The 21,830-nt window shown below is 41.1% G+C and overlaps 1 protein-coding gene across 2 annotated transcripts in view; it reads left to right on the plus strand.

Annotated features, from left to right (window-relative positions):
• MPHOSPH10 (M-phase phosphoprotein 10) overlaps window positions 1-20,263 on the plus strand; it is a 20,418-nt gene extending 155 nt beyond the window's left edge. Inside the window, exons 1-11 of one of the 2 annotated variants that reach the window (XM_003908796.4) lie at window positions 2-447; window positions 2,858-3,539; window positions 3,893-4,050; window positions 4,838-5,009; window positions 8,949-9,090; window positions 10,255-10,322; window positions 11,681-11,818; window positions 14,890-15,000; window positions 18,179-18,286; window positions 19,383-19,613; window positions 20,023-20,263. In XM_003908796.4, the coding sequence (XP_003908845.3) occupies window positions 359-447; window positions 2,858-3,539; window positions 3,893-4,050; window positions 4,838-5,009; window positions 8,949-9,090; window positions 10,255-10,322; window positions 11,681-11,818; window positions 14,890-15,000; window positions 18,179-18,286; window positions 19,383-19,613; window positions 20,023-20,172 (2,049 nt within the window). In that variant the 5' untranslated portion in view covers window positions 2-358 and the 3' untranslated portion in view covers window positions 20,173-20,263. Of the gene's footprint in view, window position 1; window positions 448-2,857; window positions 3,540-3,892; window positions 4,051-4,837; window positions 5,010-8,948; window positions 9,091-10,254; window positions 10,323-11,680; window positions 11,819-14,889; window positions 15,001-18,178; window positions 18,287-19,382; window positions 19,614-20,022 lie in introns of those variants that run through there. The other variant, XM_021924933.2, reaches the window with a different exon arrangement.
• Window positions 20,264-21,830: the final 1,567 nt, after the last annotated feature.

Below are 21,830 nucleotides of genomic sequence, written 5' to 3' on the forward strand. Positions count from 1 at the left end.
CAGGTTAGGGGCGCGGCGAAGGGCGCTGCTTTCCTGCTTCAACACGCCTACTTTAGCTAAACAGAAACTTAAAGCCAGGACGGGTCACCCTTTGTGGGCCCCTGAAAAATACAAAACGAAGTTTCGAGAGAGTTCAAAGGCGTTTGGACCGACCATGGCGATTTTAGATTTCCGTGCCCCTGCAGAAGCGAAAGCGCTCGCGGTGCCATTGGCTCTGGATGAGGGCGAGTCCGGAACCTGTGCGCAGCGGAACTTTCGGCTCTGACATCCACGTTGCGCTACGCGCCTGTTTGCCGAGCGGTTTCCGGGCGGCTCCCTTCCCTTGCATGCGGCATTGTGTCGGGAGTTGCTGACAGCCATGGCCCCGCGGGTCTGGCGTCGACGGACCCTGGAGCGGTGTCTGGCAGAAGTCGGCAAAGCCACGGGTCGGCCCGAGTGCTTCCTCACGTAAGTGCGCAGATCCCGGGCTCGGGGTGCGACCGGGGTCTCACGTGGACGCGGGTTGCAAATTGTGGAGCTGGGGTAAGGTAAGGGGAAATATAAATCACTTTTCCCCAAATTTCGGAGTCTGTACTTTCCTAGGCTATCAAAATTTTAAAAATTGTTAACATTTATATAGATGGATCTCTCAGTTGAGTGTTACTGAAATCACCCTAACCTCAGTTATTAACGGCTAGAAGCTTCCCTTGGGCTTCTGACGCCCGCATCCCTCTACACACAAACTGTTGGTTTCTGCTTCCTCCAATGTGCTCCTAAAGCACTCAGTGCTTAGCATACTTTATTGAAAGTACGAACTTGTCACTTGTCTGTCCACCCCCCACAACTAAGCTTCTTGAGAATTAGAACTTTCATGTCTCTTCCCAGCACAAGCGTTTTATATGTATTTTGTTGAAGAATTTAAAATACGATCTGTGAAATTATTACTCATTTATATTTCAAACCCCGGCTCACAGCAACTACAGATTTTGCTTAGTTTGAATTCAGTAGCACACAACTGGGATATCCGCACTGTGCAACTTTTAACGATTTTTAAAATTTTGGTACTGTCAAGCATCTCAAATTCACTGCGTCCAAAATAGAGCTGTTGTTTCTGTTTAATAGAATTGTTGTTTCTGCCCACCCATACTCTGCCATCCCCTGAAGTCCTTTTCCCATGCTCACCTGTCAAGCACGTCCGTGTGAAGAGACCACTAAAACAGGCTTTGTGTGAGCAACAAGGCTGTTTATTCACTTGGGTGCATGTGGGCTGAGTCCGAAAAGAGAGCGAACGGTGATGGGGAAGAGGTTGCTTTATAGGAGTTGGGTAGGTAATGGAAAATTACAGTAAAAGGTGGTTATCTGTTGTTAGCAGAGGAGGAGGTCACAAGGTACATGGTAGGGAGATCATAAGACTTATTGTCCAGAAGAAGAATATCACAAGGTCCATTGATCAGTTAAGGTAGGGCAGGGACAAGTCACAATGGAGGAATGTTGTAATCTTGGTTAATCAGTTAAGGCAGGAACTGTTTTACTTCTTTGGTGGTTTTTCCGCTGCCCCAGACTTCTTGGCTCCTGCGGGCCACCTGGACGTATATGTGCAGGTCGCAGGGGTTACAATGGCTGAGCTTGGGCTCAGAGGCCTGACACCACCACGCAAGCCTTCCCTAGACAGAAGTAAATGGCACTTCTGTCTTTCCAGTTTCTCAAACATGAAAGTAGGCTGCTACTTTATTGTCTTCGTTTTTCTCTATTCTATATCTAATTCCTTAGCAGTCCTGTCAGTTCTACCTCCAAACTAAGCATATTCACTGCTGTAACTCCAGTTTACATCACCATTATCCTTTGCCTGGAATGCTGCATCAATCAACCTTCTAATCACTGTACTTTTCCTCCTCCTCCCTCCTCCCTTTCTTCTTCCTTCGTGTAAATCATCATTTCATCCCTCTGCTTAAAATGTTTTCTCTTTTTTTTTTTTTTTTTGAGACAGAGTCTCGCTCTGCCGCCCAGGCTGGAGTGCAGTGGCCAGATCTCAGCTCACTGCAAGCTCCGCCTCCCGGGTTCACGCCATTCTCCTGCCTCAGCCTCCCGAGTAGCTGGGACGACAGGCGCCGCCACCTCGCCCGGCTAGTTTTTTGTATTTTTTAGTAGAGACGGGGTTTCACCGGGTTAGCCAGGATGGTCTCAATCTCCTGACCTTGTGATCCGCCCGTCTCGGCCTCCCAAAGTGCTGGGATTACAGGCTTGAGCCACCGCGCCCGGCCTAAAATGTTTTCTCTTTACACTTTAAATGACAAACTCTTACTCCTGAGCCACGCGTAATTTGGCTCCCATCAGTCTCTCCAGCTTCACCTTCTGCCTCCTTCACACTTTAGCCGTGCTTACTTTTTTGTTCCTCAAGCTCACCTCTAGAGGATTTGCATCTTAGAGGATTTCTTCTGCCTGGAATACATGTTTCCCAATCTTTATAAGACTATCTCCTTATCTACAGCTTTCCCCTCGGATGTGGCATTTAAGAGAGGTTTTCCTTGACCACTGTAGCCAAAGCAAATGTTGATCATTGAATGAATAAGTGAATGAATGAATGGAGTTGTATATAATGTAACAGAATTGATCATTTAAGGCTAATTTACTACATATCTCCAAGCAAATAAATTTGTAATGGTTTTCCTGCCTAAAATCTATACAGCTGATTCACAGATACTTGGTTGACAGGTTTTATATATCAATGTAGGTCATCAGCTTATATGTTGTTGGGGGCCAGAATCTATACTTACACTTCATTCAAATTTGATTTTACAAAAGAGTTGGGTTTTTAAATTTTATTAAGAGTGCTGTGAAATTATTACCTATAATTCTAAATCTCAATTCCTCCCAATAGGATTCAAGATGGATTGGCATCAAAGTTCACTTCTTTAACAAAAGTGCTTTATGACTTTAATAAAATATTAGAGAATGGTAGGATCCATGGAAGCCGCTTGCAAAAACTTGTGATAGAAAATTTTGATGATGAGCAGATTTGGCAACAACTGGAATTGCAAAATGAACCAATTTTACAATACTTTCAGAATGCAGTTAGTGAAACAATTAATGATGAAGACATCAGTCTTCTCCCAGAGAGTGAAGAACAGGAACATGAAGAGGATGGTTCAGAGATAGAGGCTGATGACCAGGAGGACCTAGAAGATTTAGAAGAGGAGGAAGAAGTGTCAGACATGGGTGATGATGATCCTGAAGTGGGTGAGAGAACTAAAAACTCGAGCAAATCTGGTCTGAGGAAAAGCCCAGTTTTCAGTGATGAGGATTCTGACCTTGACTTTGATATCAGCAAATTGGAACAGCAGAGCAAGGTGCAACACAAAGGACATGGAAAACCTAGAGAAAAGTCCGTAGTAGATGATAAATTCTTCAAACTCTCCGAAATGGAGGCCTATTTAGAAAACATAGAAAAAGAAGAGGAACGAAAAGATGATAATGATGATGAGGAGGAAGATATTGATTTTTTTGAAGATATTGATTCTGATGAAGATGAAGGGGGACTGTTTGGAAGTAAGAAACTTAAGGTAAAGTTTTGAGAGAGGAGAGAACACTTTCCTCCTCAAATTAGCTTTCGTTCTCTTTTTCTAGGGGAGATTGAATTGTAGTTAGAAGTTTTAGTGATAAGAAATATTGTGCTCTATCTTATCAGTTACAAATGAATCTTCTTCCGTTCAATTTATGTTCCAGTTGGTCTTATAGTTTTGTGGTAGTGTTATTAGTTGCCATTTTCATCTAATCACTATTTAGTTATTCGTTTAGTTATTAGTTATTAGCTCATAGTGTTATTAAGTCAGAAAGTAATATATACATACAAATCTATGTGCATGTGTTAATATATTTTTCTATTCCTAATTAATAGTTTTTAAAATCTTTTTAGTCAGGTAAAAGTTCCAGAAATCTGAAATACAAAGATTTTTTTGATCCAGTTGAAAGTGATGAAGACACAACAAGTGTTCATGATGATGAGCTGGATTCAAACAAAGATGATGATGACATTGCTGAAGAGGAAGCAGAAGAACTAAATATTTCAGAAACGTGAGTATTTTGAACCATCCTTTATATTGTAGGCTGGAATTGCCCAATCATGTATGTGTACTCGTAGTTATCAAATGTGTCTGTCTTAAGAAATTGGATTCTCTAATATCAGATATTCTCAAGATAGCCAGAGGAAAGTCTCTGAATGTAAAGGGACATTAGATATCACTTAATGAAGAAAAATATCACTGGTAGTAGCAATCAAACCTTCCTTACCAGGAACTTTGATTTGGTTTTGTGTCAATAAAATCCTGTTATTTTTGTGAGATAAGAGATTTGTATTGTAGATTGATTAATATTTTATATATGTTGGACACTTTTTGTTCTGTTTCTTTTTTTTTTTTTTGAGACGGAGTCTTGCTCTGTCACCCAGGCTGGAGTGCAGTGGCGCAATCTCCACTCACTGCAAGCTCCGCCTCCCGGGTTCACACCATTCTCCTGCCTCAGCCTCCCGTGTAGCTGGGACTACAGACGCCCGCCATCACGCCTGGCTAATTTTTTTTTTTTATAGTTTTAGTAGAGACGGGGTTTCACTGTGTTGGCCAGGATGGTCTCGATCTCCTGACCTCGTGATCTGCCCGTCTCGGCCTCCCTGTTCTGTTTCTTACATAGCATTTTACCTAAATAATACCTTTTGTTCCTTAATAACTGAATGATTTTGGAAGTTCTGAGTATTTGGTTGCATTAGGTATATAAAAGAAGAACTTTATTAAGGGAAAATTTGTTTCCTTTTGTTTTTCTAATGGAAAGTAGCATATTTTTTTTTGTAAGAGTTTTGGTATTGTAGGGATGAAGATGATGACCTTGAAGAAAATGAAGACGATAAACAACATAAAGAAAGCTTGAAAAGAGTGACCTTTGCTTTACCAGATGACGAGGAAACTGAAGATACAGGTGTTTTAAATGTAAAGAAAAATTCTGATGAAGTTAAATCCTCTTTTGAAAAAAGGCAGGAAAAGGTAATTAGTAATTTATGGAATTTTTAATATACTTGACATTAACCATCCTTTGAAAACTATTAACCATCCTTTGAAAACAGATATCTTGGCCAGGTGCAGTGGCTCACGCCTGTAATCCTAGCACTTTGGCAGTCCGAAGCAAGAGGATCGCTTGAGCTCAGGAGTTCAGAACCAGCGTAGGCAACATAGTGAGACCTTGTCTCTACCAAAAATACAAAAATTATCTGGGCATAGTGATGTGTACCTATAGTCCAACTACTCTGGTGGCTGAGGCGGGAGGATCACTTGAGCCTAGGAGGTTGATGCTGTGGTGAGCTATGATTGCATCACTGCTCTCTAGACTGGGCGGCAGAGCAAGACCTTGTCTTAAAACAAACAAAAAACCAAAAATATTCCCATATGGAAAGCATCTGATGAGCAAAAGTCAGTGCCTGCATTTCAATTTGGGGCCTGTGAGTAAAATAGTTGCTTCTGCTGGGCGCAATGGCTCACACCTGTAATCCCAGCACTTTGGGAGGCTGAGGCAGGTGGATCACTTCAGTTCAGGAGTTCGAGACCAGCCTAGCTAACATGGTAAAACCTCATCTCTACTAAAAAAAAAAAAAAAAAAAAATAGGCATGGTGGCGGGCACCTGTAATCCCAGCTACTCGGGAGGCTGAGGCAGGAGAATCCCTTGAACCCAGGAGGCGGAGGTTGCAGTGAGCCGAGATGGTGTCACTGGATTCCAGCCTGGGTGGCAGAGTGCGACTCTGACTCAAAAATAAAAAAAATTTTTAAAGATAGTTGTTTTTTCCTTTGTCCCTAATGTCTTTATATATATAGCATGTCTCTCCTGATAAAGCTGTCCTGTGAGCCTCTTAACTGTTTTGACTGCTTTGGAGGATACCGTGTATGTCCTTTTTTTTTTTTTTTTTTTGAGATGGAGTTTCACTCTTGTCACCCAGGCTGGAGTGCAGTGGTGTGATCTTAGCTCACTGCAACCTCTACCTTTCAGGTTCAAACAATTCTCCTGCCTCAGCTTCCTGAGTAGTTGGGATTACACCACGCCCAGCTAATTTTTTGTATTTTTAGTAGAGACAGGGTTTCACCATGTTGGCCAGGCTGGACTGAAACTCCTGACCTCGGGTGATCCACCCGCCTCGGCCTCCCAAAGTGCTGGGATTACAGGTGTGAGCCACTGCGCCCGGCCGACACCACCTGTGTCTTTAAGGTACTCTGCAGATTTTTGTGAGTGCTGAATAGCCATAATTTTAATTTATGCCATTGCAAACATATCTTCAAAGTTGGTAAAAATTGTTTCTTTGTGTCATGATTTCAGACAAGTGAAATTTCATTTAATTTTTGTAGATGTAGTCTGGGTCTAATAATTTGGCTCTATCATTTATTTATCTTAAAATTTTTATCACAATAAAAATGAGAATAGGGCTAGGCACAGTGGCTCACACCTGCACTTTGGGAGGCTGAGGAGGGAGGATTGTTTAGAGCCCAGGAATTCGAGGCCAACCTGGGCAACGGGTCAAAAGCCCATCTCCACTAAAAGTTAAAAAAATCAGCTGGGCATGGTAGTGTGCGCCTATAGTATTTGCTACTCGAGAGGCAGATGGGGGAGGATCTCTGGAGTCCAGCAGTTCAAGGCTGCAGTCGAGATATGATTGCACCACAGCACTCCAGCCTGGGCAACAGAGCTAGAGACTGTGTTAAAAAAAAAAAAAAAAAAATGAGAATAGGCAGATAATAAAAGATACCAAGAATATCAAAAGAATTGTTTTTAAAATTTGAGAATCTGAATTAAATCCGTGGTTGTCAGATTGTCCCCAGAAGATAGAGAAATTCTAAGGTAAAAAAAGCACCATTATAAAATATCAATGAGTTAGTGTCCTTCCACCCCACTCCTCCCACCCTCCCCCAACACATAAAGAAAGAAAGGTTTGGTTTTATTGTGAAATTACATCAGACCTTCAAGTTAAGTTTCAGTAAATCACAAATAATTTATTTCAGTTTCCACATATAAAGAATAAAGTAGAACTTTCAAACTTTTTTTTTTTGAAACTGTTAGAACATGAAAACCCAAACCTGACAAAGGTAGCATTAAAACGCACGCGCGCGCACACACACACACACACACACACAAATTCACAAACGGGGTTGTAAAAATCCTGCAGCACGGTGGAAGAATTATGCCACACAACTGCATGAACCTTATTCTCTTGAATCAGTATTAGAAAATCTAGTATGATTCCTGACTGCAAGACATTAAGGAGAAAAAAACATATGGTCACCTCCATATGTCAGAAAAACATTTGATAAAATTCAATATTCATTTCTAATTTTTTTTTCACTCCTAGTGGAATACAAATATATCTATGCCATCATGCATGATGGGTGAAATTCTAGAAGCATCCCTTTAAGATTAGGAATGAGATAAGATGTCCAGTATTACAGTTACCACTGTTGATTAACATTCTTTTAGACTCATAAGCCAGCGTAACTACAAAAGATAAGGATAAGAGATTAGGAAAACTGCCAGGGGTGGTGGCTCATGCCTATAATCCCAGCACTTTGGGAGACCAAGGTAGGAGGATTGCTTGAGCTCAGGAGTTCGAGACCAGCCTGGGCAACATGGTAAGACCTCGTGTCTACCAAAAATACGAAAATTAGTCAGGCGTGGTTGCACATGCCTGTGGTCCCAGTTATTTGGGAGTCTGAGGAGAGAGGATTGCTTGAGCCTGGGAGGTGGAGGTTGCAGTGAGCTGAGATCACGCAACTGCTCTCCAGCCTAGGCAACCAAGTGAGACTGTCTCCAAAAAAAAAAAAAAAAAAAAAAAGATTAGGAATCCTGCAGATGTAATTATATTCCACTAGAAGTGAAAAATGAATGCGTTAATATTTGGAGAGGAAACTGAATGGATAAACTGAATTGATATTAGGAAAATAAGAGAATTCTGTAAGATAGCTGAAAAGGCTGGCATTTTATACACTGAAGTCATCATTGTTGTCTTTTAGAAGTTAGAGATAATGACCCGGCGTGGTGGCTCACGCCTATAATCCCAGCACTTGGTGAAACTCCATCTCTACTAAAAAATACAAAAATTAGCTGGGCATGGTGGCACACGCCTGTAATCCCAGCTACTCAGGAGGCTGAGGCAGGAGAATTGCTCAGGAGATGGAGGTTGCAGTGAGCTGAGATAACACCACTGCACTCCAGCCTAGGCGACAGGGTGAGACTCTGCCTCAAAAAAATATAAAAAAAGGAGTTAGAATAAGAATTTGAGTTTGGAGTCAAAAGAGTCAGACTCCATCAGATACTAATATTCTTTTTTTGAGACGGAGTCTTACTGTGTCAGCCCAGGCTGAGGTGCAGTGGCCGGATCTCAGCTCACGTAAGCTCAGCCCTGGTTCACACCATTCTCCTGCCTCTCAGCCTCCCAAGTGCTGGGACTCACAGGTGCCCACCACCTCACCCGCTAGTTTTTGTATTTTTTAGTAGAGACGGGTTTCACCGTGGTTAGCCGGGATGGTCTCATCTCCTGACCTCGTGGATCCGCCTGCCTCGCCTCCAAAGTGCTGGGATTACAGGCTTGAGCCACCGCGCCCGGCCCCAGATACTAATATTCTAATCAAAGAATTACTTCACTTGCGAATAGATAGATCACTTGAATAAAATAGAGCCCAGAAACAGACCCAAATGCGTCTGGGGAGTTTAGTATATTATAAACATGGCATTTTAAATCAGTGAGGAAAAGAAATTGTTTACAGCTCACCCCACCATAGGCAGCAGAAATAGGAAGTCATTGACAAAATAAAAAGATGGCAAGAACGGAATTGTAGAACAGTACATTTCTTGCTTTCCCACTTTTTAAAGTATTTTTTACTTTTACACAAATATAAGTGTAATTTTATTTTCTAAATGTATACTAATTATTTTGTGTCTTTCTTAGATGAATGAAAAAATTGCATCTTTAGAAAAAGAGTTGTTAGAAAAAAAGCCGTGGCAGCTTCAGGGGGAAGTGACAGCACAGAAGAGGCCAGAGAACAGCCTCTTGGAGGAGACCCTGCACTTTGACCATGCTGTCCGGATGGGTATGGGGCCCTCTTCTGTAAAGTGGTCATGTCTGTGCTTTTTCCATGGTTCCATTTCATACAAAGATTTGGGGTGATGTTTCTTTTCCCTCAACTTTTTATTTTAAAAATTTGTAAACACATGGCTTGGCACGGTGGCTCTCGCCTGTAATCCCAGCACTTTGGGAAACTGAGGCAGACAGATCACCTGAGGTCAGGAGTTTGAGACCAGCGTAGCCAACATGGTGAAACCCCATCTCTACTACAAATACAAAAATCAGCTGGGTATGGTGGCAGGTGCCTGTAATCCCATCTACTCGGGAGGCTGAGGCAGGAGAATCCCTTGAACCCAGAAAGGGGAGGTTGCAGTGAGTCAAGGTCATGCCGATGTACTCCAGCCTGGACGATAGAGCAACACTCCATCAAAAAAGAAAAAAACAACTTACAAACACAGAAAAGTTGAAAAAATATTACAGTGAACATCTATATGCTATTCAACTGGATTCACCAGTTACCATTTTGTCGTATCTACTTTCTCTCCTCAGCATATGTAAGAATGTATATGTGCCCCTTTTTTAAGTAAGTTGCCAGTCTCATGGCACTTCACTTTTAAGTGCTTTTGCAGGTATCTTCTAAGAACTAGGACATTCTCCTATATAATCACAATACCATTAATCCACCCCAAAAATTTAACATCAGTACACTGATGATACCTAATATATAGTTTATAATCAAGTTTTTTGCAGTAATCTGTTTCAAAGGCTTGCATCCTGTCATGGTCCACTGATTAAATTTTGAACTCCAACCTGAAACCGTGGTCATCTCATTGCCTTCTTTCTTGTACCCATTAAGTCAAAATGAGTTTTCATTTTATTTCAATGGAAGAGAGAATGGAAAAGAGGGGAAGAGTCCTTGGGTACCTTGGATAAAGTATTAGCACTTATTACCATATGTATCCTAGTTTTGTGGTTTTCAAACTTCAGGGAGCATCACAAGGCTTATTAAAGCACAGATAGCTGTCCCTCTTCCCCACTTTCTGATTCAGGAGGTATGGGGGTGGCCCAGAAATTTGCATTTCTAACAAGTTCCCACGTGTTGCTGACGCTGTGGATCCAAGGACTGCAATGTGAGAATCAGTGGTCTAGTGGATATCTACCTAATGAATAAATGTTGTATTTCCTTTAGCACCTGTGATTACAGAGGAAACCACCCTTCAACTGGAAGATATCATTAAACAGAGGATAAGAGATCAGGTCAGTAAGAATTAAATTTAACTTAATTGAAATGTCACTGAAATTTTTAGGAATAATGTGAGAGTACTTTGAGAGTGGGACTATTGCTTTTTATTTTCACTTAGTGTTCACAAACCTTAAATCTAGGCTACCTAGTCAGCTTTTGTTGTGTGAGGTGCTGCTCTTTAGTAGTACCTAGGAAAGACGAGTATTGTGCCTGAGAGGAGCCAGAAGCCATTAGTCTTGCTGACCTTTTGGGCGGTGCTTAATGAAGCTGGTGGCTGACCTGTGGTGGTTGCACCCAGAACCCTTGGCTTAGGCACAGTATCTGGTGTGGCAAATTACTCAGTATATATGTCTTAGTCTTTTTCCTGTTGCTTATAACAGAATATCTGAAACTGGGTGACTTATAAAGAAAAAGAATACAGTTGTGGAGGCCGAGGAGTCCAAGGTGGAGGAGCCTTCTTATCAGAGGGGATTCTGCAGAGTCCCAAGGTGGTGCAGGGCATCACATGGTGAAAGGGCTGAGCATGCTAAGATGCTGGCTCAGGTGTCTCTTGCTCTTCTTAAGAGCCACCATTCCCCCACCAATGATAACCCATTAATCCATAAATGCAACTACCATTCATGAGGGCAGAACCCTGGTGATCCAGTCATGTCCTAGAAGGCCCCACATCTCAGTTTTGCCACATCAGGGATTAAGTTTCAAAATGAATTTTGGAGGGGACGTTCAAACCCTAACATTTGTGGTAGTACTACAATTTAAAACCATTTCTCAATGGCATATTTTTTTCAAATGTTAAAAACCTAGTGGTTTTTGTTAAAGAATTGATCTGATTTTGTAAACTTAGAATAAATCTTAGATATATGGCATGTATAGTAAGAAATGGCTTTATAACATGTGTATAATGTTTGCCTACACTTGTAGGTCTAAAATAGAGTTTGAAGGGTGAGTATCATGTGCAGAACATCTTAAAATTTGAAATGAAATGTGATAAACTAACTCAAGGCTTGACTTTTAAACAAACTGTGTTGGGGAAATGTGGAATTAAAGTTGGTAACGAGGAAGGCTCATTTAAAACAAAAAACAGAAAAAGATATTTGAGTATTGCCTCCTTTGCTTTCCAAATGTTTATTCTTTGTGACTTGAATAGTTATTTCAGAAGTTGAAAATTTTCTTTTTGCTATAATTTGCTTACTCTGGAATAATGAGTAGTAATAAATATAACATATATTTACAATAATTTATTAATATATAATGATAATTTATTAATATATTGATAATATTTATTATAACAATATTCCAGAGGAAGATTCTTAAGTGAACCTAGAAATAAATTGTAGGTTTTGTTATGTTCTACCTGCCCTTTATGTTTCAGGCTTGGGATGATGTAGTACGTAAAGAAAAACCTAAAGAGGATGCATATGAATATAAAAAGCGTTTAACCTTAGACCATGAGAAGAGTAAATTGAGCCTTGCTGAAATTTATGAACAGGAGTACATCAAACTCAACCAGGTGAGGAAGCCTGTAAGGCAAAACCGTTATTAAAGAAATAGAAGTAGAGATCTAGGCTTTTTGTGACTGTTGAAAACATGAAATGGAAATCTTGAGCTCTTCAGCTACATCATTTAAGTATAAGACAGAGCATGCTAGGAATAGAAGGGTTCTAATATTCCCGCTTTATGTGAGGGGTTGCAGGGGTTGCTTTGCAATTAGGCTTTGGTCACCTGATACTTTTACAACTAATTATTAGCTTTCCAGCAATTATTATGGTGGTGCTACAACTTTAAAACCATTTCTCATTGATATTTTGAAGTAACTGACATATTTTACATGATTATAAATTCATTCTGATTTTTAGGTCTATTTTTTCTTTCACTTAACTAAAATCTCTGGGCTGAGTGTAGCGACACGTACCTATAATCCCAGCACTTTGGGAGGCTGAGGCGGGCGGATTGCTTGAGGTCAGGAGTTTGAGACCTGTCTGGCCAACATGGTGAAACCCCATCTCTGCTGAAAATATGAAAAAATTAGACAGGTGTGGTGGCGTGTGCCTGTAATCCCAGTTACTTGGGAAGCTGAGGCAGGAGAATTGCTTGAACTAGGGAAGTGGAGGTTGCAGTGAGCCGAGATCGCATCATTGCTCTCCAGCCTGGGCGACAGAGCGAGACTCCATCTCAAAAAAAAAAAGAAAAGAAATCTCTGGTTAAATAATAGGACAAGGTCATATTCCTAGGAATATTGTATGCTGATATAATGATCGAATTATTCCTTCACATTTGATTTAGTGGGAATGTGGTTAATATGTACTTAGGGATCAGATGGCATTTTTTTTCCTGCAAAAGCCATTTATGATTCCCAACAGATTTTGTTAATGAATGCCCTTCAGTTAGCAACAGCAAATTGCCCTGATGCCACTGTAAAATTGAAGAACTGAGAAGATTTGAATTAAAATTCTTCCTGCCTGCTTTGCAATCCAAGGTGGTAGCTGAAGGAGGATGTGTACAGTTTCATTTGAATCTTTGAGGAGATTCAGTAGATACAGAAAGTATTTGGTGACCACGAGAGTTAAAAATTATATATGTAATGCAATAGTTTATGCTAGCTCTAAATGTTAGTTTCGTTTCTCTCTTAGAAGTCAACAGCCAGTTCAGAAGTTTTTGAGGATGGACTTGGAGTTCTAGGAGCTAGGCTAATTCTGGAAGTGAAATGATGGTAAACAGCACATGTAGGAGCTTTTACTTACAGTTGTGTATATAAAGTGGCTCAGAAAAATGCTATATAGCAAATATACAGCTACATATTTGATTTTACAGCTATTGTTACCTAGAATGAGGTGAAAGGACATGTTTAGGATTTTTTAAAGTGTGAGGTAAGTTACAATAGTAAGAAGCGATAGTAGCGTGATGCCTGACCATGGCTGGAAGGTGGGTGCTGATGATGGACATTGGAACCAGACCTGGATGCGTCTTTGTCATCAGGATCAGGAGGCAAAGAGCCTATCTTTTCCTAGTTCTGCTGGTTTGTTTTTTTTTTTTTTTTTTTTTTTTTTTGGGTCTTAATAACAAAAAACAAAAAGCCCTCTTAGGCATTTAGAATAAGCATTTGGGGCCAAAGGGGACAGAGAGAGAAGCATGAAATTTACTTTTTCTCTTCAATAAAATTAACATTGCTGTCAGTTTTTTCAATGTGATTTGTCAGAATAAATCTTTAACACATTACATGTAAATAAAAGAAAAAAAAGTCCCTATCATCCAAATGGATATTTGGATAATTTTATGAAGTCTATATTAACACTTCTTTTTTTTCTTTTTTCTTTTTTTTTTTTTTCTTGCTCTGTCACCAGGCTGGAGTACAGTGGCGCGATCTAGGCTCACTGCAACCTCTGCCTCTCAGGTCCAAGCGATTCCCCTGCCTCAGCCTCCTGAGTAACTGGGATTACAGGTGCACACCACCAAGCCTGGCTATTTTTTTGTATTTTAGTAGAGACGGGGTTTCATTATGTTGGCCAGGATGGTCTCGATCTCCTGACCTCATGATCTGCCCGCCTCAGCCTCCCAAAGTGCTGAGATTACAGACATGAGCCACTGTGCCCAGCCAGCCACTGTGCTGGGCCTTTTTTTTTCTTTTTAATTGATGTGAGATTTATATAACATAAAATTAACCACTTAAGTGAACAAATTTGGAGCATTTAGGACAGTGTTATGTAACTACTAACTGTATCTCGTTCTAAAACATTTTTATCAGCCCACAATAAAGCCCTATATGCATTAAGCAGTTGCTACCCTTTCCTCACTTGTCCCAGCCCCAACAAACCCCAGTCTGCATTCTATCTCTGTGGATTTGCCTATTTTGGAACCATACCATATGTGGCCTTCCATTTCTGACAACTCATTGAGCGTCGTGTTTTCAAGACTGGCATTTGTCAGTGCTTCATTTCTTTTTTATGGTTGCACAGTATTCCATTATGTGTGTGTACCACAGTTTATCTGCTCATCCACTGATGGACATTTAGGCTGTTTCCATCTATTGACTGTTAATAGTGCCATGTACATGTATTTGTTTGAGTATCTGTTTTTAATTCTCTTGGTTGTACACCCAGGAGTGGCATTGCTGGGTCAGATGGTAATTCTCTGTGTAGCTTTTTGAAGACCTGCCAAGCTTGTTGCCACTGTGACCGCATGATTTTACATTCCTACCTATCAATAATGCACAAGGGTTCCAGTTTCTTCATCCTTGCCAACACTTGTTATCACTTGCTATTTTCTTTAAAAAAAAAAAAAAACAAAAAAAACTGTAGCTATCTTAGGAGGAATAGCTTAATTTTTGACAGAAGTAAATACCAAGGTTGTTAAATTTTTAAGTTCTGAATATTAGAGGTAATGGTTACTGTAGCTCCTAAAATGCACATCACATCTCTGGAAGGTGCTGGAACCCTCATGGTTTTAATTTTGCTTTTGGAATGTTTCCTTGTAGCTGAAGCTTTGGTGATGAGAAGTTGGGAATACCCTCATTGACCTTTAGTGTTTTGTCCTGTGATACATATCAAGTCTCTTAGTTTGACATTGTTGAACTTATTTCCCAAGCAAAAAACAGCAGAAGAAGAAAATCCAGAGCATGTAGAAATTCAGAAGATGATGGATTCCCTCTTCTTAAAATTGGATGCCCTCTCAAACTTCCACTTTATCCCTAAACCGGTAAGTGTGTTAACAGTTCAGTGTGTAGCTAGAGCAGGGTGACCTTCATAGCTTTGATCCTTTGTGAGACTAGCTCTTTATTTTGTTTCAGGATACAAACTTGTAGTAATTTCCTGTAAATTCCAGGCAGGGTCTCCATGAGGAAGGCTCAGTTCTGGTTCCATGACAGTTCTGGCTCTACCCAGATCTTCAGTGAGCCCCTGCCAGCTGGGGCTGGCATGGTCAGGCATCCCACTACTACTGCCTCTTACTATTTTAACTTACCTCACACTTTAAAAGACCCTCAGCCATAGCCACAGGGGCTCCTCCCTTCTCTACCCTCTCAGTCTTGTTGCATTTTCATTGTATAATGGGTTTGGAGATGTATGGATATCTATACCCAGCATTTATGGAGTATCTGCTATGTGTCATATTACATACATTAATAATATGTATGTGTCTTTACATACATTAACACTTAATGCACACAACACTGAGGCAGGTACTATAGTTTCCATTTCTCAGGGGAGAAAACCAAGGTTTAGGAGGTGGGAGGGTGAGAACTAACTCTGGGCCCATGCTGTCTCCGCTGCATGATGTTCCCTCACCAGGCCCAACCCTCTCAAATGCTCCTCCCCTGTCTGTCTGTCACCCAGACTTGGCTCTACCTGTCTACTCCTTGGAGCCTCATCTACTCACCAGCTTCTGTGAACCCATAAAACATGCTTGTACCATCCTTTGGTACTTGTTCACATGTTGCCCTTTGGTGCCTGTGTTGTTGTCTGAAATGGAATGTCATGAATTAAGGACTAGTTTAGAAGTCAGAACCTGAGTTGAGTTCTGCTCCTAACTGGCTTTATGATACAGGCAATCACTTCACGTTTCATCTGTACAGAAGAGCTAATCTCCAAGATCCTTTCTTATTAGTTGATGGCTAGGTGATTTTTTCCCATGCAGATATTTTGTCTTCTCAGACAATAAGCTTTTTTACCTGTTTTGTTTGTTTTTTTGGTGTATATGTATGCTTTTAATCCAGTTGTAATTACATGCTAGTAAGTTTTTGATGGCAGGAGCCATCTTTAGATTCCCAAAGTCCCTACTCTGGGTTGTGTGAAATAAACAGGTGAAGAGATGAGTGGAATTTCTCAACTCCTCTTGTCCAGCAGGTCTTACTGAGGTGAAGGATGTGGGCCCTTTCTGGGCCTTAACCTGTGTAATCTGGCTCTTCCCACCTCTTTGGTCTCTCTTGGCTTGCTACCCCCACCCCCACTAATCTTTTGATTCCTTCAGCAGGCCAAGTCCCTTGCGCTTTCTCGCTGTGCTCTTCCCCCTGGCCCAGTAGGCTGCACTTCCTTTTTGGCATGGCTGGCTCCTTATTGCCCAGGCTAGACGCCTTCCCCTCCTTGCAGATGTTCCTTGGCTCCCTACCTAGGGTAGACTGTCCTTCCCGCCTTGCTGCATGTCTCACCACTCGGCTCCTTTTCCTCATAGTTGTATTGCACATTTGCAGGCATTCACTAGTTGTTCATTGCTCTCTACTTGTCTTCAGGCAGCACAAAATGCATCTACTGTTCCACTCTGTTCCTTGCACTAGCTAGGATCTAATGCAGGGAAGCAGTTAGACATTCCTTGGAATATTGGGAAGTGAAGGAGAAGTGAATGTATTTGTGTCTATGTGCCCCAAATGAAAAGCCTTTCTTTTTTCCCATAAGAAATGTAGAATTGCTAGTGTAGGTTCTCTTTGATACTACTTTTTTCATGTTCTGGTTGGTATTTCACACACCATCTCTGTAGACTCCATTTACCAATCACAGCTATCATTTTTTGTGGCTTTTTTTTTTTTCCTTTTTTTTCTTTTTTTTTTTTTGAGACAATCTCACTCTATTGCCCAGGCTGGAGTGCACAATCTTGGCTCACTGCAACCTCTATCTCCTGAGTTTAAGCAATTCTCCTGCCTCAGCCTCTCAAGTAGCTGGGACTACAGGCATGTACCACCATGCCCAGCTAATTTCTTAGTATTTTTAGTAGAGACGGGGTTTCACCATATTGGCCAGGCTGGTCTCAAACTCCTAACCTCAAATGATCCGCCCGCCTCGGCCTCCCAAAGTGCTGGGATTACAGGTGTGAGCCACTGTGCCCAGCCTTTTGTGGCTTTTTGGACTGTCTTCTTTTTCTCCGTATTTCTCTTTAAATGCTAGAATGGAATACAGTGTTTTTAGTAACAGTTGAATGGTGGTCCAGTAGAAGAAATGATTTCTTTCACACTCTCATTTTTCTCTCACTTAGAATCCAGGATCCTATTATGTTTATGGCTTTTGTTCTTTGTGAAGTTTCCTTGAGCAGATAGCTCCATGCACAGGATGGTGATGAGGAAGAAAGAATACTAATGTAATTGCAATACATAGTCACCATTTTAATCACAGGATCAGTATGAAACCTGTTTTAATTACTGGATTTCTTGGGTAGTTCTTTCAAAAAAAGGCAAAAATCTGAAGCAGATGGTCCTTCAATTAACATTGCATCCTTTCCCCCTTTTTGTAATTGATAGCTTTGATTTATTCTGATACTGTTTTAGTTTTTCAAAATAGTTCAGTATTATTTCATATTTATGTTTATGGAGATGTTTTCAGTAGTTGAAAGATGAGGAAATTTATCAGTCGTCTGGTTTTGACTCTTGTTCCCATAAACGTCTTTCCTTGCATCTTTTTCCATATACTTCTTAGAGCTAGCGTTTTTTTCTGTAAGCAGAGTCAAGATAATAGAAATCAGCAAATCTTACCAAACAGCATTAATGGTTGTTTGAGAATGTCCACATGCATGGTAGATAGGAATAGTAGAGGAAGAGATGGAAGAACTGATGTTTGAAGATGGCAGAAATGTTATGGAAAAATGTAGAAATACGTGCTGTTGGAATGGTTTTGAGACGGAAAACCCTAAAATACCCAGGTCTCTGGGATCCTGAAGCAGTGCCGCCCCTCAGCACTGCCGTCATGCCAGTCCACTTAGGACTTTGGCTGTTACCATATCTAACGTTTTAAATAGTCTCCATTAGGTTTGCTGACTTTCAAGCAAGTGAAAAAAAAGATAATCTCCATAAAGTATTTTATATATTACACTTTAAGTTAATAGGTTCACAGTTCACACATTTTGTGCGAGAGTCCCTTCTGGCTTCCCATTGAATATATTATCTCTTTTCTAGCCTGTACCAGAGATTAAAGTTGTGTCAAATCTGCCAGCCATAACCATGGAGGAAGTAGCCCCAGTGAGTGTTAGCGATGCAGCTCTCCTGGCCCCAGAGGAGATCAAGGTAAGAAGCCAGTGTTGAAACCTTAAATGTCTGTTACAAGTTAGTTGATTTTAGCCGGACTCCATTTATTTAATGTCATTTGTCTTGCATTTGTAGTTCTTATTCCAGTGTATCTCGGCAGTTTCTAAGTATAAGCAAACTAGTAATGTTACAATATTCAAATACCAGTCTCCTATATTGTGGCTTTATTATGAGGTACAGTTTGAGAGTTACCATAAGAGCAGTTTTAAAATAGCTAGTATCAATATCTTGTTATAATCCAATCCAAATACTAGCAGTGATACTAAGTTTAAAACAAATTGCTTGCATTGCGTATATACTAGCAATAGTTTAGTATCAGCATTTCCCCCTTATTTTATTCGTGTAATGCTAATTAGTAATGGAATCCGAATCTAGAATTGAGCATTTGGTTATCAAATGCAACAATCGCTGCCATGTGAACACTGAAGCTCATGCCTCACATAGTAATAATGGTTTCTGCCAGGTGCTCATCTTCCTGGCTGGCTTAGCAGCAGGGCCTTCCTTGTCCCTCTTCACTTGATTTGCTACACCTACACTCACCCCTTCTGTCTGAGCCTCTGCCACCTCAGTGCTGGTGACAGCCCTGGCAGGATAGGCTGGCAGCTGAGGAGAAAAGAGATAAAATTGATCCTCACTAGAGAGATGTTTCCCTTCCCTTCCTCGGTTCTTTGGTCTCTGCCCTCTGTTCTCAGTCCAGTTGCTGTCATTAGCAGCTCAGAGCTGAGGCTGCCTCTGGCATGTCCCTGAAGCCCATTGGAATCTAAATGCTGTGGAGGGCTGGCTCCTCTTGTGCTGATAGGTTGAAAACCCAACTCTCCATGTTGCCTTCTTGTGAATTAGTTTGGGAACTGAACCGTCACTGTAAGAGTCTGTGCTGTCAAAGAATGCATTTCAGGTTTTAAAGAACTGAGTTACCAGTGCTCACTGGAATGTAGGTGGGGATTGCTCTGCGTCTTCGTGCACTTGGCCACAGACGCACAGCCTGCTCCCCAGCTACCCTGCAGTTTCTTCCATTCCAGTTTCCTAGTTGTTAAACTTGATTAACAAATATGTTGGTGGTTTTTTTTTTTAATAGGAGAAAAATAAAGCTGGAGATATAAAAACAGCTGCTGAAAAAACAGCTACAGACAAGAAACGAGAGCGAAGGAAAAAGAAATATCAAAAGCGTATGAAAATAAAAGAAAAGGAGAAGCGGAGAAAACTGCTTGAAAAGAGCAGTGTAGATCAAGCAGGGAAATACAGCAAAGCAGTAGCTTCGGAGAAGTTAAAACAGCTGACCAAAACTGGCAAAGCTTCCTTCATAAAGGTAAGGACAAGGGAAAGAAAATTGCTCAAGGGGACCTTTGTGGGGGAAGTGGATAGCAAGCACTGGGTGACTGGAATGTCTGAGCCAGCCGACAGCCCACCTGCGGGATGGAGGCGCATGATGCTGACCGGCTGGAATCGCAACCTTTAATGTTCTGGGGTTTTTCATGTAGGGTCCTCACAATAACCTGGGTACTGGCAGCAGTTTGTCTTTCACTCCTTTCTCTGTTAGATTATAAGAACGTTGTAGCAGTATGGAATACCTCCATGCTAACTGATTTAGTTTTCTGTAATTCTGGTCCTTTTTTTTCATATTTATGGTTGTATATGTTGTTGTGATGTACTATTTTTGGCTTTTTTCACTTATAAGTACATTTTACAGCATAAGCATGTGTTGTTTTTAATTGCAGGATGAAGGTAAAGACAAAGCCTTAAAGTCCTCTCAAGCATTCTTTTCTAAATTACAAGATCAAGTAAAAATGCAAATCAATGATGCAAAGAAAGCAGAAAAGAAAAAGAAGAAAAGACAGGATATTTCTGTTCATAAATTAAAACTGTAATATATTTTGAATATAATGTAAATATTAATGTGTAAGCTTATGTTGTGTCATTGTTCTGTTTTATAATACAATTCTTGAGAACCTTTCTTTACATTGGTGACAGATATTTGAGAGTTCCATAGTGTGAAAAGACAAACTCCTGACTATTTGCAAAGCCCTTCCGGTTTCCATTGGTGTGAAGCAGCACCTGGCTCCTCCCTAGGCCCTTCCTATTCAGGCACTGCCTGAGCTGATCCTGCTGTGCTCTTGCCATGGCCCAGGCCTGTGTGAGGGCCAGGCCAGCTTGTCCATATGGGCTGGTGTGCAAGCACTGGCCTGCAGGCTGAGAAGAGGACAGAGCCAGCCAACCCCCTCACAAGCAGCTGTCTACAGCAGAAGTCCTCACTTTTTGGGCTCTTAATTTCCTTCTCCCATTGCCCTGTCATTTCATAAAACAGTAGCATTTTCATGCCTGTGCCTTACTTCCTTCCCCTTTGGGAAATGATCTCATGTCATCTGAACAAAGGTTTAATGTAGGCTGTAGAGCCCTATCCACAGTCAGCTGCAGAGGACAGGTATGATGGAGAAGTGAATCTAGAAGCAATAGAAGCTCAATACAGCCAGGAATGTAAACTGTAGTCTGTAGAGTGTTCTGTGACCACCAGGTGCTCATTGTTTCAACCTCCCCATCCAGGGAAAAATGCCTTTTGTCTAATAGGCTCTCATATTGATTTGATGGAAATGCAGTAAGCCTTAGTCCAGATGGGTAGAGAATGTGGACTAAGATTCCACCAAAGCAACAGGTAAAGCCCTTCTGATTTTTTATCTACAAGGGGTCAATCAGTGGTCAAGAAGAGCCTGTGGAAGTTTGCAGTCTGCATTCCTGTTACTGCAGAAGATGGCTACAGCAGGGTAGAGCTAAGCTGTATGGGGCTAAATTAAGCACTGGCTTTTGTCCATTTGTGCTGCTGTAACAGAATACCTGAGACTGGGTCATTTATAAACAACAGAAACATTTCCTGCGGTTCTGGAGGCTGGGAGGTCTGAGATGAAGGTGCTGGCAAGTTGAGTGGTAAAAGCTGCTCTGCTTCAAGGTGGTACCTTGTTATGTTCTCACTTGGCAGAAGGTGGAAGGACACAAAGCCACCAAACTCCATTAGTCTTTTTATAAGGATGCTGATCCCATCCGTGAGGGCTCTGCCTTCAAGACTTAATCATCTAAAGGTCCTACTTTTTAATATCTCATTGGCCATTAAGTTTCGGCACGTGAATTTTGAAGGACACATTCAGATCATAGCATAGCATTCCACCCCTGGTTTCTCAAATTCACGTTCTTAACACGTTCATTCCATTTAAGTCCAAAGTCTCCTGTAAACGTGGGTAAGACCAACTCAAGGTGTGATTCATCCTGAGCCAAATTTCCCTCCAGCTGTCAAATTACATGCTTCCAGAATACAACGGTGGAATGGGCATAGGATAGATACTCCCATTTAAAAGGGACAAATAGGAAAGAAGAAGTAGTTTCGTCCCAAGTAAGTCCAAAACCCACCAGGGGAAACAACATTTAATCTTGAGGCTTGAGGATAGTCTTTGACTTTATGTCTCACCTTCCAGCCACACTGGGGTGAGGGTTGGGTCCCCAAGGCTCCAGGTGGCTCCACCCCCATAGCTTTACTGGG

This window comes from Papio anubis, chromosome 14, assembly GCF_008728515.1.
Source record: "Papio anubis isolate 15944 chromosome 14, Panubis1.0, whole genome shotgun sequence".
Lineage (NCBI taxonomy): Eukaryota > Metazoa > Chordata > Mammalia > Primates > Cercopithecidae > Papio > Papio anubis.